This window comes from Lissotriton vulgaris, chromosome 5 (genome assembly GCF_964263255.1).
Source record: "Lissotriton vulgaris chromosome 5, aLisVul1.2, whole genome shotgun sequence".
NCBI classification, from domain to species: domain Eukaryota; kingdom Metazoa; phylum Chordata; class Amphibia; order Caudata; family Salamandridae; genus Lissotriton; species Lissotriton vulgaris.
The window spans coordinates 347,543,420-347,560,331 of NC_141693.1; the positions used below are offsets into that span (position 1 = coordinate 347,543,420).

Consider the following 16,912-nt stretch of genomic DNA (forward strand, 5'->3'; position numbering starts at 1 on the left):
ACGAGTCGGGTAGGATGTTGTTAGATTAAGAAAAAACATGACAATACAACCCTTTTCACTTGCTTTATTATTAGCCCAGTAGTCTCAATTCTGTCCTGTGACAAGCGACACACTGGGTACCAACACACTTCACAAACAGTGATATAACATGGAAGCCAACACTCTGGACGTGCAGCAATTGTTTATCTTCAGTATAGGTCTTTGGGATGTTTGGAAATAAGAACTGTGAAGGTTAAGTCTTTAGCCCCTACATTTTGGCCTTTAAAGATGCTGGTAGCTCCTGACCCTGAATATCAGTTCTATCTTGTAGGAAACAGGGCTCTATTGGGTGCCACCTGTCATGCAATTGTCCCTGTTTAATAGAAAATGTGGAGTAAGAAAAGCCTCTTTCTAGAAATGGGTCCCGAGCACATCGGAGGATACCACAGAGTGATGGCATCTCTGCAGCATGTTGTAACCTTTTAGGGTGCACAATTGGTCTCACCCGTTCGCCTTTACCGTTGAGGATGATTGAGGAAGAAACAACCTTTCTGAAACATCTGAAAACCTATCTTTTCGAATGAGCAGCTTGGTTGATCCTTTGTGCGAAAAACTTTGCATCTCAGCGCTGGGAAGCCGGCAGAGTAGCCATGCGCTTTACAAATCCCTATCATAGCATAGCTGTACTGATTGGGCAAGGATTGATATGGCATGCATTAAGTAGGTCCTAGGGTGGGCGGGGCTTCTGTTGACGGGAAGCAATGTGAGCCAGAAAACCCGGGCAGTGTGAGTGTCCTTGGATTAAACTGAAACAAGCAGGAGCTGCAGGCCACAGGCAAGTGGCAAGCTGGGTGCCCAAGTTCCTACTAATGTGGTTGCGCTTCAGACTAAATTACGTAGGTCCTGGGCTGGGCGGGGCTTCTGTTGACGGGAAGAACGGTGAGTGGAAAAACCAGGTCAGGAAAACCCAGGCAATGGTGGTATCACTGAATGAGGCTAAATAAGCAGGGGCTGAAGGCCACAGGCATGTGGTAATCTGGGTGCCCAGGTGCTTACTAATGATGTCGCGCTGCAGCCTGCATTAAGTAGGCCGTGGGGTGGGCGGGGCTTTTGTTGGCAGGAAGAACAGTGAGCGAGAAAACCTGGTCAGGAAAACCCAGGTAGCGGTGATGTCACTGGATCAGGCTGAAACAAGCAGGAACTGGATGCCACAGGCAAGCTGGCTGCCCAAGGGCATCCAGTTCCTGCTTGATGTCTTAACTCATAAAAGATTTTAATCACATGAGTAACATCTTTGCCCCAATTACAGAACCAAGGTAAGTAATACGAGTAAAGCACAGTGGTTCTGTGGAATTCCTTCATACAGGTATACTGTATGTATCCAACTTGTCAAAATGCGTTCAATGCATACACAGGTCAACAAATAAAGCAGCCAGAACAATTGCAACCAAAGTGTGAATCTGCAATTTCATGTCAAAATGTAGCAATTGTAACAGCCTCCACTACAATCTACTGGGCACTATAACAGGGTCAATGCTCTGAACAAGTACTTACAATGAAAGGCTGTCTATACCAGTTTTTAATTAAAGTAAATATTTAGGTGCCTCATAATATGCTATGGTTTCTTACCTGAGTTCTGGGCGGCCTCCCACCAAACCAAAGGAGATGAAATCCCCCCCAGTGTGCTTTTTCTGACCATTGTACACCAACATACCTGACAAAAGAAGAATAGTCAAATTAAAGTTATCAAACCAGTTTTCTCCAACTCTTACTGTCACAGGAATAGAGACCCAGTACAGACCTGCTTAGGACAAACAAAAAGTACCATAAGGACACATCTCAAGCAAGACATGCCCACACACCAAACAGCAGAAGGGTATCATAGCAAAAGCAGAGCATGGAAGAATGTCTACTGCCCGGTCCAACTCTATAACTTACTTTTAATGTTCCAACCTATTTTTTTTTTCTGACAAAGAATCACATCATTTTTCTTTCTATCGTGATAGTTACATTGTGCCCTTGTATCCTTATGTCAGCATGGAGGTTAACCAAAAATCCCAGGCGAGCCATTATCTTGTCTGTCTCATACACTGAACTTGTTGGTGATAGAGAACAGTAGGATATTCAAATTGCTTTATGTGGCCCAAAGGTATTGATGATCGAGGTCCTCAGGTATATCAGCCAATGTTTACTGCTATTTGCACCCCCTCACAAACTCTGTGCTTGACACAGTATATCTCAAATGGGATGGTCCCAAGGTAAGTTGTACTCATTCAGATGACGAGACTAGTGACAGTGTCACTTGATGCTCCAAGTACTCAAATAGACATTCTTAATGATATATAGGTTATCTGAGCACATTTATAGATCATATGGTTGCCTAGGCGCTCATTTTAGCATAATTTATTTGCCCAACTTATCAGATCTTGGATGCCCAACCAAGGAATTGAGCCGCCATTCAAATGAAATCAAATCAAAATACCTGCACAACTCGGCATATCACAATTAATGGTGCCCCGTGCTTCCTTTCTCTCATTCTATTATGTTTATTTACTCGGAACTTAAGGCTTTCACCTTCAATCTTCATTCATTCACCACAAAGACAGTTGAAGTATCTCCCTCTACTCAAACCATAATGCATTAAACTAGGAGGCCAGATCTATTTCATCCTTCTACATTTTATGTTTCAAAAGAATGTACCTTTAAAGATCATTAACTCCATCTCTTCCAGATTTAACTCTCCGTCCCACCACCTTTCCCTATTGCCCTGAATCTTTTCCCCCCACAAACCACTCTAATCAACTCCCCCTTCACCCACTCCGCCAGCTGTTTATTTAAGTATTACCAATTTCTGAGCAGACTGCAAAGCATGCATACAACAATTTATTGCCACACGAGTCTCCTAAAAGGAGTCCTAGTCTTTGATGTTGAATTTGCTCAACTTTTGAGGCATGTCAGTTCGGTGCAAATAAGCGCTAGATAAACCCGAAATGATCTCATTTTCTGAAACAATGTTTGTCTTTTACATACCATAGACCAACTTTACAATTCCCAGCAAAGCACAGGCACAGTGCAGGAACATTGCTATGGATGTGACAGTGAACTTTGCCCATAATATTGAAATAATTTTAGCTGCAAGTTACAAATGGGAGATTGTAGCGCCTAAAATGAAATGCACAGTTACTCCATGTATGACAGTGCTTCATGTTGGGTCGGGCAAGTGGTTCTAACACACATTTAGGTCAGTGCATGAGGAGTCAAAAGCAGCATGAGTCCTTTCATCATCATTTTTCCTACTTAAACCCCCAGGTGACACCCTAACAAGGATGGCCTCTCTGCAGACCACTGCCCACTAAAGAGAGGGAACTGCTCTCTGCAGTCTTCTCGATGAGTGGGCTTAATGCTTCAGTCAGAGTTTCTTCTGTTCTTTGCAGGCTGACTGCCTGTACCACTACTGATCTCCCCCCACCTCCTCGTCTCCACCCGCACTGTATTCCAGCCTTCTTAAGATCCTGCAGGTGGCGGAGCCACTGAATCATTGAGCAAGTTCTGCCTGATATGGAGCCACACAGGTGAACAGCTGCCACCATTTAATGCTATAATTTTGCCACCCAATATCCAGCATATGAACCAAAGAGATAGCTCGTCATAGCAGAAACAGGCGTGTCCCAACTGTATAAATAGGGGTGAAAAACAATAAGAAATACTGGGTTTACATGCTTTCTTACAGCTGCGAACAGTTGAAAGTCTGAACAGACTTGTGCGCAATTCTCTTATTTCATAGCCTGTTTATGCGACCAATCCATTCCCAGAGAAAGGAATCACGCATCAGATGGAATGCACATTCTACTGTTTGTTTACAGCTTGGTGCTTTGTGATCCAAAGTGTGGCAGAGTGAGGAGCAGAATGTTCTAAGTAGAGTATTCCAACAGTGTTATTGAATGATTAATTAAGATTTATGCTCTAGCAACGACAAATCTACAGGTTAGATGTTTGTCTATCTGCAGAGGTAGTTCTGCTGCCTGAAGCCCTGGCCTAAGAGGATTTGTAAGTACCACAAATACACAGTGACTATTCAGCTTAAAAGACACTGCATGCCTCTGGATCTAGATAATTTCAGAATATTAGAACCTTGTAGAATGTTGGGAATCATGTTTTATGCAATAGAGGGAACGCTGCACTTTACTGCTAATTTTTCAGGCAAACACTTCAGAAAGATTTGGCAGTGTCATTTAGAACTCCAGACCACTGGAATTTGTGCATTCATTCATTCTACAGTCCGCACAAAAACACTCCTTGTGGTTTTTATTCCTGTAACGTTTTATTGCTGTTGTATATTAATAAATTATGTTAATTACGGTTTTTAAATTGCTGGCCACAGATCCAATACAGGGCTAAGATGATAAAAAAGCATCCCTAGGGAATTGAAAATCTGCGCAGTACGCAGGGCATGGGTTACTACTGCAACCACCACAAGGGCAATTTTGAGTCAGAGTTCTGCTACAATTAAGTAGTAAATTGAAACAAGTATTGCAAATGTGGGGCCAGGTAATATTAGAAGTACAAATGATTCAGTAGGCCAGGATCTCAAAATACTATCAAATGTAATACTGAGAAATTCGCTGTAAAAGAAAAGAAGCAACATACATGTAGCACTTGCACAATGGCTTTCTTTATAGGTCCCCTGAGGAACTGTAGATATCAGGAAAGAATATTTTAAGCATCCTTGAAATCAAAGTCAAATTGAGCCAGCTCTAAGGTTCCCTCTAATCGAAATGGAATTTGGTGGCTCCATTAGCAATATTCTGTCTCACATAACTAAATTAGTATAGTTTTAGTATACACGCAGTGTTTGTGCCCAACAAAAATAGCAACAATACGCACAAAAGAAAAATCGGTTAGATTTTACATGGTTTAAAAAACATTCCATTAATGCATTAAAACAAAAGAGACAGGCAAGAACAGAAAGATACACTTACCAGAGTATAGAAGGAGGGCTAGAGATAAAAGGTTTTTAAGAAAAAGGGGAAAAATAAAGAAAGAAAGACAGAAACAAATATAATGAGATTAAGCAGAACATAGTGTGGCAAATTGGACCAGAAAAGATGCAGTGTGGAAAAAGGTTCCTGGAGTGTGAGAAGAGTTAAAGAGAAATGTGAGGAGGAACAACAGGACTATGAGAAAATAAAATAAATGAAATAAGGGAGAGAATACCTTAAGAGGGACGAATGGTTAAGAAAAGGTAAGGGACCGACAAACAAGGGATCAAGAGGAGAGAAGAGTAGAGCGTCAACATCCTCATTTAACTGAACTACAACAACCCGCTGGAAATTGTGACACCTTATCTAATGACAGAGAACCAATTTCTCTTCAGGACAGCCCGTAACCAACTATGTGGTAATCCAAATTCAATTTTATTGACAAGTAGAGTTTGTCTTAGTGACTACATCGATACAGGGAATTTTCTTTTATCTGGTCTTGTGTTATGTTCTATTAAAATATTCACCTTGATGGCCGTATATATTGCCAAGAGCAATAATAACGATTTTTAGATTACATATGACTATAGGTGAAAGAATCCAATGGCTGTCGTTGTGATCACGTGTTTCACATGCTCAGCACCTGGACCAGTGAATCCCCCATCAAATTGGAAGCATAGTTACTAACTTTGAATCCTCGGATTTAGATTGTTTTACACTGAAAGACTGGCTTAGACTCAACTTCTCATTCACCTACGTTTTAATGGCTACAGCAAACTAGGTTTCATTTTTACCTAAAATGATACAGGTTTAGTAATCGGAGAGCTCTGAGGGAGCACAAATATTTAGCCACAGAGACTGGAGTAGGTGAAAACAAGTAGCAATAACGAGATGGATAATGTTCGCCGATATTCCATGCTCTGTGAAGAAATTCCTTGGAACAAGAGGACATAGACTGTTATGAAAATTGAGACTACAACTCCTTTTTACTTCCTGAAAAAATGTGCTCAGAGGTGAGGTGAGAAAGTAGACTGTACAACTGTTGGCAACAGAGAACCTTCCTGTGTAAAATTATACGAAGTTGTCCAGATCTATGGGCTTTGGATGTGTCTCTTCTCTGAGACTGTGCAAAATGTTTTGCAATGTAAAAGCATTAATGGGTAAGCATTTTTTCCTATCTATAGCTACATACATACAATCTATAACTATCTATATATACATATATAGATAGATATAGATATATGCTCATACATATCTATATATCTTTAAAATGTTAGAGGCACCATGATATCATTTGAAGGAACTTACAAATGAACAGCAACACAAAAGGGCATGTTTAAGACAACCAACTTACCATCAGCGGTGTCTGGGCGGAAAGTAATCTGGATCTCAAATTTCTTGTAAGCATCCTTGATGGTTGGTAAGGGAAGGTAGGACTGTGGGTTGTTGGTAAAATACGGCATCACTCGTTCTGTAATAAGAAAGCCAAAATATACCTTTATAATGCGGAACACGAGGGCAGGCTGCAGTTCTTTGAAACTGAATGAACCGTAATCTGTTGGACTTTGATCACTTGAAAAAATTCAGTTAGCAAGTTTTCTGGCCCTGACGAAGCAGCAGGATAGCAGCAAAATATGCGTTGTCCTCTTCTCCTCAAAATTGACTAATTCTTGTTGAAATTAAGGAATAAAGTATATTAGGACCTTTCATACAAAGAAGAAGTCATGTGTTGTGTCAAGAACTGGAAATAAATCTTTAAGAAGCTATTATAATTATAAATATCACTTCACCTTCGGACCTCAAATATTGCCCTTTGATTGTTTTATGGTTGGTTAGTGCATGAGCGAAGGCACTAAAGTCATTTTTGAGGTTGTGTTTGATCACAAGAGCTCCTTTTTGCCCTTGTTGTGTGCCTGCATACCACTTCTTAACATATTGCATTGCTTCTTCGGGGAAATTGAACCAATCTAATCCTCTACAAGACTGCTCCATAGATGCATCAACGTGACTACAAATCTTATATTATTTACCTCCGCATGCATGTCTCACGGAACTAAGGTCCTCAGAATTTCCCTCTATAGCTTATCACACAGACCACACACTATCTTGTTAGTTCTTCAGTAGTTTCTTTGTTTGATCAACGTCCTGCCGGAATGAGCTAAAAGAACCTACGCTAACTCTCCAGGTGGTGCTGTACTGAGGACTAAAGGAGTGTTCAAGGGGAACCAAGCGGACTTCAACTGGGAACTAAACACTAAGTGGCACAACAGGCTAGCAGATGGACAGCACTTTACTTATAAAGTCTACCGTCAGAAGGGACACAGCATAGGTAAACCATAATTGGCGAAGCAGAGCGCCTTCACACCATGGTCTGCCAAACTAATAGGACACCTTTACTGAGCAATAACATTCTCAGATGTGTATAAAAGATAGTCAAACTTTAAAACACACTGAACAAATTCATGAACATCAAGGACATAGTGCGGCAACCCATGGCATGTATTTATTTCCACTTTCTTTGTCCAGAGGGGCTGTTTTCAGTCAGGTGATGTGCCTTTTATTACTTCACTCTTTTTGCTCCTATCAATTGCATTATTTCTGAAAAATAAGGTTGCATAACAACTTATTAAACAAAACACTGGACATTCACAGCAGACCACCACGGTTGACTCAATATATAGTCACAGGGGCAAGGTCAGACATGTATGTACATTATCAATTAATTCCTCAAATTAATCTAGATAATAATTAATAACCCATCCATTTGTACCTTGCAAAAACACAGTGCGCTATTGCCCTAAGCAGACTGAGGGAGTGATATACCCACATCGTGAGCTAAACAACCACTCAACTACACAAGCATGCCTATTAATAGAGATTAAAATAAATCACCAGGACAGACAGAATTGCAACTTCCTGTAATACACACACACAGAAACCAAATTGTAGAGGGCTGCGCAGTCGGAGAATAACAAGTGACTTACTTTCAGTAACTTTGTTTTCTGGTAGACATTATCTAATTGCAGACTACTCACCTTTTGAATATTCCCAGGCATCAGACTAGATCCTAAAACTTTTCAGCATGACTTTGGAATGCTGCATGGTGGCACGAGCAGATTCGCACAGATGCCATTCCGCTCAAGAAATGACATGCAGGCTGCACCAACAAGGGTGAAAAATTAAAGACTACTATTTAAGTAAATGTTATCATGCACTGCATTTACTATGTTGCATTGGGGCAAATTGAGTACTGGGATGTGTGGCAGTGTGCTCCCACTCTCCTGTTTGAAAAGGCGCTATTGAGCTGACGAGCTTATGTTGATGCACCTACACCCAGTGACTGGTACAGAGATTTGAAAAGACTTTGGGCTACATTTCCAGCACCCCAACACGAATTGTTGCTCTCTACTGATGAGGATTGTCGTAGAATGCAGAGCAGTCTGCACACGTCTTGCATTTGTCAACTTCTTCAGGAAGACTTCATGTAACACCAAAGTTTACTCACCTCTAACTTTCAGCATGGAGAAGGCAGTCACCCGTCCTTGACGATTGGATGCCGTGCAAACGTAAGTGCCTGCATCCTCAAGTTTGACTGATGGAATGGTCAGCACATTGTCCTCTATGGCAGCTTCTTTTGGGAGATCGCCTTCCAGCTGAAATTATAATGTGCATACGGTAAGTCAATCATTTATGTAGTGAGACAAAACCAAACAAATATGTCACGTTTATTGCTCAGGTCAAAAAACTCTTTTTTCTCTCCATGGAAAATAAAATTGGTGTGTGCTCTGCTGACACTCATTAGACCTGAAATCTCCACACACAATTACTGAAAGTGTCAAACCAACAACCCATGGGCCTAGCAGGATACGTTGGAGCTTCCCACCTCACACTTGGCTGTAGGGGGAAGTTGAAATAATGAATCCTCCGCAAAGGCAAGGTAGAAAGAGGTAGCTTAATTCCCCCCTCCCAATACATTCTGCAAGTGGGAAGAATCAACATAAGAGCCCTTCATCCTTAGCAAAGGCATTTGGGAGAAGACAACCCCCCCCACCCCACCCCTGTTTGAGTGGAGTGCAGGGCTTATTTTAAAAGCTTGTCGCAAAACATTCTAAGAGCAATACCTTTATAAAAGCCAAGGAAATTCACTGAAGAATTACAGTTAAATGAAGTTAAGATTAACAGGGTTGTATTAGTGCCTACAGAGCAGATCGTAGAAAAACATGACATGTACAATTTAATGTACTAGCTTCATGTTAGGTTCCAGTCCCTCCCTTTTAAGGAAGTAACACCATTTCTCATGTAATTGTATACAATGGGAGCATTATTAAAGTTATGCTCAGCATCTTCTGCTCACAGACAAAATTATAATAAGAACAAGAGCCTTACAGTACCTGAGAACCCTGACCATATTATCCTTCTTCAAATGTGTAATAGAACAGTGAGCCAGTCATAAACTTTATTTCGGTCATTAGGAACCATAAAGGTGCAAGCATACAGTACAAGGGAACAGAAAAATACAAATGCAAACCGAACTTTAACAACAATTTAAAAGTGTTTCAGCTTATTTGATTAGAATAAAGAACTGGTATAAGAAGATAAAATTAACTCATAAGGCGCCTAAAACTGAGTCAACAAGATCCTTAGACGGGATGGGCAGCATGGCCAGCCATGCTGTCAATATACTAAAAAAGGTGCTATAACTAGGGCTAAAATAGATATTAATTTAGAGAAGAACCAAAAATCAATAAATGTAATTCTTCAATAAGAAGTACAAGCAATTACATTTTCACCACAGACCTTCTGATAGCCCACATTCTGCAGAGGAACTTGCCAATTGCGCAGGCACCGAGGAGGCTAGAGTCCGGTTTTTAAAAAAATGTGCAGCACTTCGCAATGACAATGGGTAACAAGCCGCCTATAAACAGGAGTAAGCCATTTGGCTCTCAGGAAATGGTACATGGGACAACCAAAGAAAATGTGACCATTTGACTCAGCAACAAAGGTGCAGCCTGGGCAAGAATGCAATGTAGCGGAAGACTGTCGCCAGGAGGCTATATGAGTGTTCACCGGGAGGGAGCTAAACATGAATTGCATATAGAGCTTCCTATTTTGCGAGATTATAACAGCCTCCAACTATTGTTCGTAAACACCCAACAGTTTAAATTCCATAAAATCCATTCTGAGGCGACCCCTTGACAAAAAGGAAATAGAAGACTAGGCCACCCAATTCTAATTTCTTGACCAGGTCTTTGCTAGGCAGTTATGTTGGGTCCTTTGCGTTCCACGACCCCTCCAGCCCTATTGTAGTGAGCAGGGGCTTCACTTTGGAGAACCAACTGATTTTCCTAAAGCAATCAAGAGCACTTACTTCAACAAGGGCAGCAGTGTATGGGAGCAGCTCTGTGGTTGTTTTTAAACGCAAGCAAAACAATAGGGGGCATAACCTGGCTTTCTCAACAATAGAGGCTCTACCCATGTCCAGCCTTAGTGGGTGGAGAGTGGTACTTTGAGGAAGTGAGCATAAGGCTCTCAAAAATGTGTTCTCCGTGGTAAAAATGACATCCATTTTTTTCCAAAACCCCAGAGTTCCGCACCAAATAATGTTGAACCCGCTGCCTTACGGTCATAGATGTGAAGTGGGGCGCTACTGGCTTGCTCTGCGAGGTCCTATGCTCTTTAATCAGAACCCCTATAATCTGTCTGTGCTGGAGAGTCCTCTTCCATACATGGGGCTTCCAGGACAAGTCCTCGGAGAGAGTGCTCCCCCGATAATCGAAGGTACTCACTCTTTCCAAGGAAATTCCACCCAATGTTAACTTGCCTTTGAATGATTTGTGGGAGTTTCAACATTAGGAGTTTGATCTTCAGGGTATTAACCTCTAGGCCTCTCATTGCACAGAAAGCCTCAAAGCGTTCTAGGAGCAGCTGCAGGCCTCTGGGGGTTTTAGAGACTAATAGTGTGTCATCAGCAAACAACAAGGTTGTCACCTTGGCTCCCCCCAGAGTTGGGGCAACAGCAGGAATATCAGTGAGATACTAGACAACTCCATTTATGAAGAGTGAAAAAGAGTGGGAGCCAATACACAGCCCTGTCGGACACCCTTGCTGACTTTAATTGGGTCTGTCAATTGGTCTTGGCTGCCCTAGCGAACTCTTGCGTAATTGGCCTCATGAAAGCGACTAATTAATGTTAGGACCACAAGGGGTAGGCCCATCTCCTTTAAAACGCACCAAAGCTTGAGTCTAGGGATAAGGTCAAAGGCAGACCTTAAGTCAATAAAAGCCACATATAGCCTTCTCTGTCTGATGACCACTGTCTTCCAGGCCAATATAAGGAAGCGGAAGACATGGACGATAGAGCTAGTTTTCTGTCTAAACCCTGCTTGGAAAGGGGACAAAATGGTAAAATCGCTTATTCAGGTCTGTATCTTCATAATAAGTGCACAGGTAACAGAACAGTGAAAATAACTCTCCTGGGATGAGTTTGCAAGCTTAACCAGCCAGCAAACAATTTTTACAGGCACCATATTTTACCACAGATAAATACAAAATAATTAAAAATGCTATAACGCCAACAGGTAATCAGTGGGGTTATTTTTTGACACTAAGAACTAACTTGTGCTGTTTACTTAGATTCATAAATATGGTGCATTTCTCATTTGGCATCTTTTGAAGAGCCGGAGAGGACCCTGAAAGATTCTAAATACCAAAGTCCACTTCAACAGAAACACAAAATTCAGGTTCTGAATGGAATGGAGATGTGGAAGGTTCAGGTTATCAATGGAATGGCGATATGGAGTATCTGCCTTGTCACAGGGGCAGGAGATTAGGGTCCTAGCAATGACCTTTAATAGGGGATCAAAGCACAAACATGAATGGCCAAGCGGAGGGTTTAAAGAAGAGTAACTATTGGATCACTTTAAGGACCATTAAGGCGGCACAGGAAAATGTACACAGGAGTTTCCATGCTGGACGGATCAGCAATCCACTGACCCCTAACTTAGTCACTACAAGTCCAGAACGCTCACTGCTGAGCTGCTTCAAGTGGCACAAAAACGAAATCTGTAAAAGTCCTTCAGAGTTGGTGGACCGTTAGGATAATGCAATGACCGGAGCAAGCTCATGAATTTATCATGGAGTCAGCTCAGTCAAGTCTAAACCTTCTCCACAGCCAACATGTGGGCTGCGACAATATGGAGATGGAACAATTCCCTTACTTTATAGTAGTGTGAGTGGAAATCACAGTTGCCACAATCTAACAGGTAGTTTGGTGAAGCACAGAACGTGTTTGCATGGAAGACATATATACCATGAGGCTAGCCTCAATGTAGAATAGGCTGAATGTTTTCCTCTGAATAGAACATTTACTATTTAAAGATTCAATAGGAAACTCCTTAGAAGAAACCTGCCTGATCTCTTCCACTCAATGAAAACAGAAAAAAACCTTTTTTCATAGGGGTTGCACCATTAGAAGCCAGGAAATATTTCAGAAGAGACTTTCAGGGTGCATCAAAACTGATGCCAGGAGTGCAAACTGTACAAGTAGTTATTTTTTTAGAAGTGGAAGATGCGCCTTTGATCTTGTGCTTAATAGGAGAATGTAACCTAACACCCCAAGGGAAAATAGGAAGAACATGCATTTCCAGTACAAGGAACAATTGCTCTTATAAAGGGGCATGGGTTAGTCATGTTCTCAATCTCTACGGCACAGTACTTCTGTTTCCATAAGATGACTTCCATTTACCAGTAACCTCTATGATACACAGAACAGGACCACACTGACTATTGTGGCTTTGTCGCAAGGCAATCCAGATTATCACAAGACATCTAACTAAGTACAGAAGGTTTTTTGACATCTATGTACATGGCTTTCATCACTTTATTTGAGGTGGGGGGCTGATTATGCAGTCAATGATCTCAACTACATCTTTCAATAAGGTCTAACTCTATAAGAGGGACCCTGAGGTGCCAATAAGTGTTACATGTTAGTTCACTGGCATGAGGAAACGACAAGATAAATAAGGACAGAAGATCAAATAACAGTCTGCTGCACCTGAGGTTTCCTGGCAGATTCAAATTTGTATTGAAGTCTTTATATAAGTAATATCAATAATATAAGACATATTGCAACATGGAATGAATCAAGTAAACATAATATGCAAAGTGGAGAGACAGGAGCAATAGGACTAGAGTCACATAGCACTCAGGGGGTAAGGCAGATCTATAAAAAAAGAGAAATAAAAAAAGAAAGGTTTTTGGTGTGCTTTTAATGAAATCACTCCACTGTCCAATGAGACAATGAGAGATTGACTTCTGAAGCTCAGATGGTCTTCTGCCATTAAGCAAAGTCACTTAGGGCAATCAAAAGTTGTTCAAGTAGATTTACCTTGGTCCACGTGATATTTGGGACAGGAAAGCCAGAGGCCATGCATGGGAACACAGCAGTCGATCCAGTTGTGATCTCCTTGACTTCCGGATGGGCAGCAATCTGGGGCACAGCTGCACAAGAGTAATACAAACAGAACAATCATTATGGGGAAGACCAAAAAATGAGTTTTTAACATGTCATTAAGACTGTACTAAAGAATGCAGAACAACATACCTTCTCTTCAGCACAGCCTATCGGAAAGCATGGTAGATTCAAAGAATTAAAGATTAGATAAAATAGGTGGGAAACAGCCAACACTACGTTATTCTGAATGGTCCTTTATGATGTATTGTTCTTGTAAATCAATAAGGACTACGCAGCCGGGCAAAAGATTTATTATGGAAACAAGTAACAATTCAATGGCAGCCGTGGACAGGGACAAGATTTACGAAGGCAAGAAAGGCAGAACACTTCTTAGAGGTTGTCACAAGGACTGGGTACATTGGTGTTTCGTTAAGCTACACTATGCAGATGGAACTCATTGGGCAACTACGACCATTTCCACTGATTTTGCATCTACCTTCCGCAAATGAAAAAAGAAAGCGGGACGCAGGCACACTGCCTGCAGCATAAGTAGTTCTCATTTTGCACAATGAGAAATGCAAGGAAGGAGGAATACTTGTGCAGTGTCCAGCACTGTCAGGGACTGACCAATGTAATTACCTAAATGGGAATTAAATTAAGTTCATTATACTGTCCACTCATTCAAAGTGCATGGAAGCAAGTTCCTGATCAGAGAAACCAGTGTATGCTGCTTGTCTGCTAGAAAGGCCAAGAGGAGCCAGCAGGCAGGTGCAATTGAAACCAGCAGTAATTGCCAGAAATTGCTTTCAAGAACCCTTTCATGGGACTGGACAGCGTATTTACCTTGATGTAACTATCCTTCCGGTAACTGCATTGCCCACGAGCTCACAGTGTTCATAACAGCAACTGTGTTGGACTCAGCCTGTTTCTTTTTTTAGCAACACTAATTCCGCTCTGCAGGAGGTTACGACAGCAACTACAGAGAAGTTCCCAGTTTTGCTGATACTCAAAAAAGTAATTGAAATTAATGCTTCATTAGGACTGGTGTTTAGGTTTAATGCAGTACTCAACTTAGAGACAGTATTTAACTGATTCAAAATCAGCAGTGATAAATAGAGACCATGCATGAACAAGCCCCTCACTTCACCCGCAGATCTTCTAATTTTCTTGGTTGTACTGTTGGCCATTTATTTTCTGCAAGTACTGTTTAGCTGAAGCTTTCGGCTAGTGCAGCACACCCTGAAACTTCAAAAGCCAATGCAGAAGTGCCTCTGAGCTAGGGTTAGTGAGGTATGACATAACAGACAGTAAGGTGTTTATTGAATCAGATATTATATGTTAGAACAATGCTATTGACAGTGGCGATTCTTTTCATATATAACGGGCTAAGAGATCATGCTACAACCTACCAACTCAACTATAAATCAAATTTGTTTCATACACTTGAGAAACTCACACTGCACATGAAGGATGACCTGTGAATGGACAGTGCCCACGTCGTTGGTGGCAGTGCAGCGGTACTGTCCGGCATCTGACTGCTTCACCTGCTCAATCTTCAGCATTCCTCCCTGTATGACCACATCAGAGGGCAACCGGGTTCCCACCTTGCTCCACGTAACACTGGGCTGAGGGTCCCCAATGGCCAAGCATTCAAATTCCACTGCATTGCCTGCGAGCACGGTCTGCACCGAAGTCCGAACATTTATCATCACCTTGGGGAGTGCTGTAGCAGAGAGAAGTAAGCAGGATTGCAGCTTAGACCAGATTTCTTGCAGTGTATCAGCAGAGATCAGCACTCAAAGACATTATTCCAAGACCAACGTATTCTGTTTTGACGTAACACTGTCTCTCCTCTGTTTTGACCTTATTTTAACCCCAAAAGAGGAACTTTCCCTATTGTTTATCTAACAGGTTATTTTGAGTTTCTAGAAGAGCCTTAGACCAAAAGTTAAAGACTACCTGCTTTTATCTGTATTACAAATTAGGGAGTGGCTGCAGGTCTTCACAGTGAAAGACCATCACTATGTTATTCATCTGGTTCAGAGCTTTTAGTTTATACACAACGTAGAAAGTCAGACAAACATTTTCCCTGAGAGAATGTGTAAATCTTGTTTCAAGAAAGTTGTAACATCGATGTTAAGTGTCTATCACACAATATGAATTGGTGGGAAATAAGTGATGTGAAACATCTTAACACTGCAACATCTATCAATACTGTAATTAATTCCTAGCTAAACAAGAGGGAGGTCTCAATTGGACTAAACCAAGAGTCATGCATTCCTAAGAAGAAAAAAAACTCCTGAAGTGGACAGCAAGGACCATTAACTATTACCCACGACACCTAAACAAGGCGTAAGAAATGCACCCCTGAAAAGACTTAATGGGAACTATACATCAGTGTACAATCAACATTCCCCTATAACCCAAGTCTGCGTCCAGTCTTAAAACCATAGTTTGTAATGCAAGCATGATCTTCAACACCATTACTGGGCATGGGTGTTATAGGTTTTTGTTCAAAGAAGTGTTGCGTCCTCAAATATTTTGTGACCCCCTTTTCCCCACCTCTCACAATGTACCACGGCAAAGGCTCCACCTTAGATTATGTTAACACCACACATACACACCCCCCCAACGAGTAAGGGGTAGTAGGTGGAGTTGGTGTAGCTGAAAGTTATGAGGTGCATACACCCCTGCCCCCATTGCAGGCTGTGTGTTTTGGTGCATAACAAAGTGAAGAGTCTGCATGGCACACTTCCCTGGCATACGTCAGCCACCCCTCTAGCTGGGTGCACTATACCAGTTGTGAGGGTACAGGTGCATAAGCCCTGTACCCCTACAGTATCTAAGCCAATTCTTAGACTTTGCAAGTGCAGCAATGCTATTAAGAGTATAGGGTGCTAGGAGTTTGTCATTACAAACTCCACAGCATCATAATGGCTTTACTGAGAAGCTTGGTATCAAACTTCTCAGCACATTAAACCCACACTGATGCCACTGTGGGATTTAACGAAAAATGCACTTCAGAGGGTATCTGAAAAAACAACCTAACACTAGTGTCCAGGCTGAGTGGCTGCTCGCCAGATGCCACCACGAGAAATGTTTCTGAACGCCTGGGATGAGACCCTGCTGCTCTCTGGGTCTGACAACAATGCACATCCTGGGAAGAGGTGCAAAGCCTTCTCCCCCAGGATGGGCAGCCTCCGCGAAGGGGAAGCTCCAAAGTCTTGCCGCCTTTGTGACCTACCCCAGTGCTTTGCTGCTTCCAGCAACTGGCTTCCACTGGTTGACCCCCACTTTGGGTGGGAGAATCGGCGGGAAAACCAAGTGAGGAAGGGAGGTGTGCCCACCTTTGCCAACCCGACCCCTCAGGTGGGGGAGGCGGGGTGAAGCACAACTCTCAGTCCCCGCCATCTTGCAGACCGTGAGCGAAGGCCACGCCTGCCTGCGTAGGGCCCCGCGGTGGGGAAAGCAGCTCCTCCGTAGGCAACGACTGCAAGCTAAG

At 42.1% G+C, this 16,912-nt stretch overlaps 1 protein-coding gene across 19 annotated transcripts in view; it reads right to left on the reverse strand.

Annotated features, from left to right (window-relative positions):
* Positions 1–16,912, reverse strand: part of HSPG2 (heparan sulfate proteoglycan 2) — a 936,289-nt gene that overhangs the window by 88,197 nt on the left and 831,180 nt on the right. For 13 of the 19 annotated variants that reach the window (XM_086921602.1, XM_086921600.1, XM_086921609.1 and 10 more), the window contains 6 exons: positions 14,867–15,133; positions 13,345–13,457; positions 8,464–8,611; positions 6,313–6,429; positions 4,959–4,976; positions 1,609–1,693 (listed from right to left, as the gene is read on the reverse strand). In XM_086921602.1, the coding sequence (XP_086777728.1) occupies positions 1,609–1,693; positions 4,959–4,976; positions 6,313–6,429; positions 8,464–8,611; positions 13,345–13,457; positions 14,867–15,133 (748 nt within the window). The remainder of the gene's footprint in view (positions 1–1,608; positions 1,694–4,958; positions 4,977–6,312; positions 6,430–8,463; positions 8,612–13,344; positions 13,458–14,866; positions 15,134–16,912) is intronic. The other 6 variants (XM_086921606.1, XM_086921612.1, XM_086921611.1 and 3 more) reach the window with 1 other exon arrangement.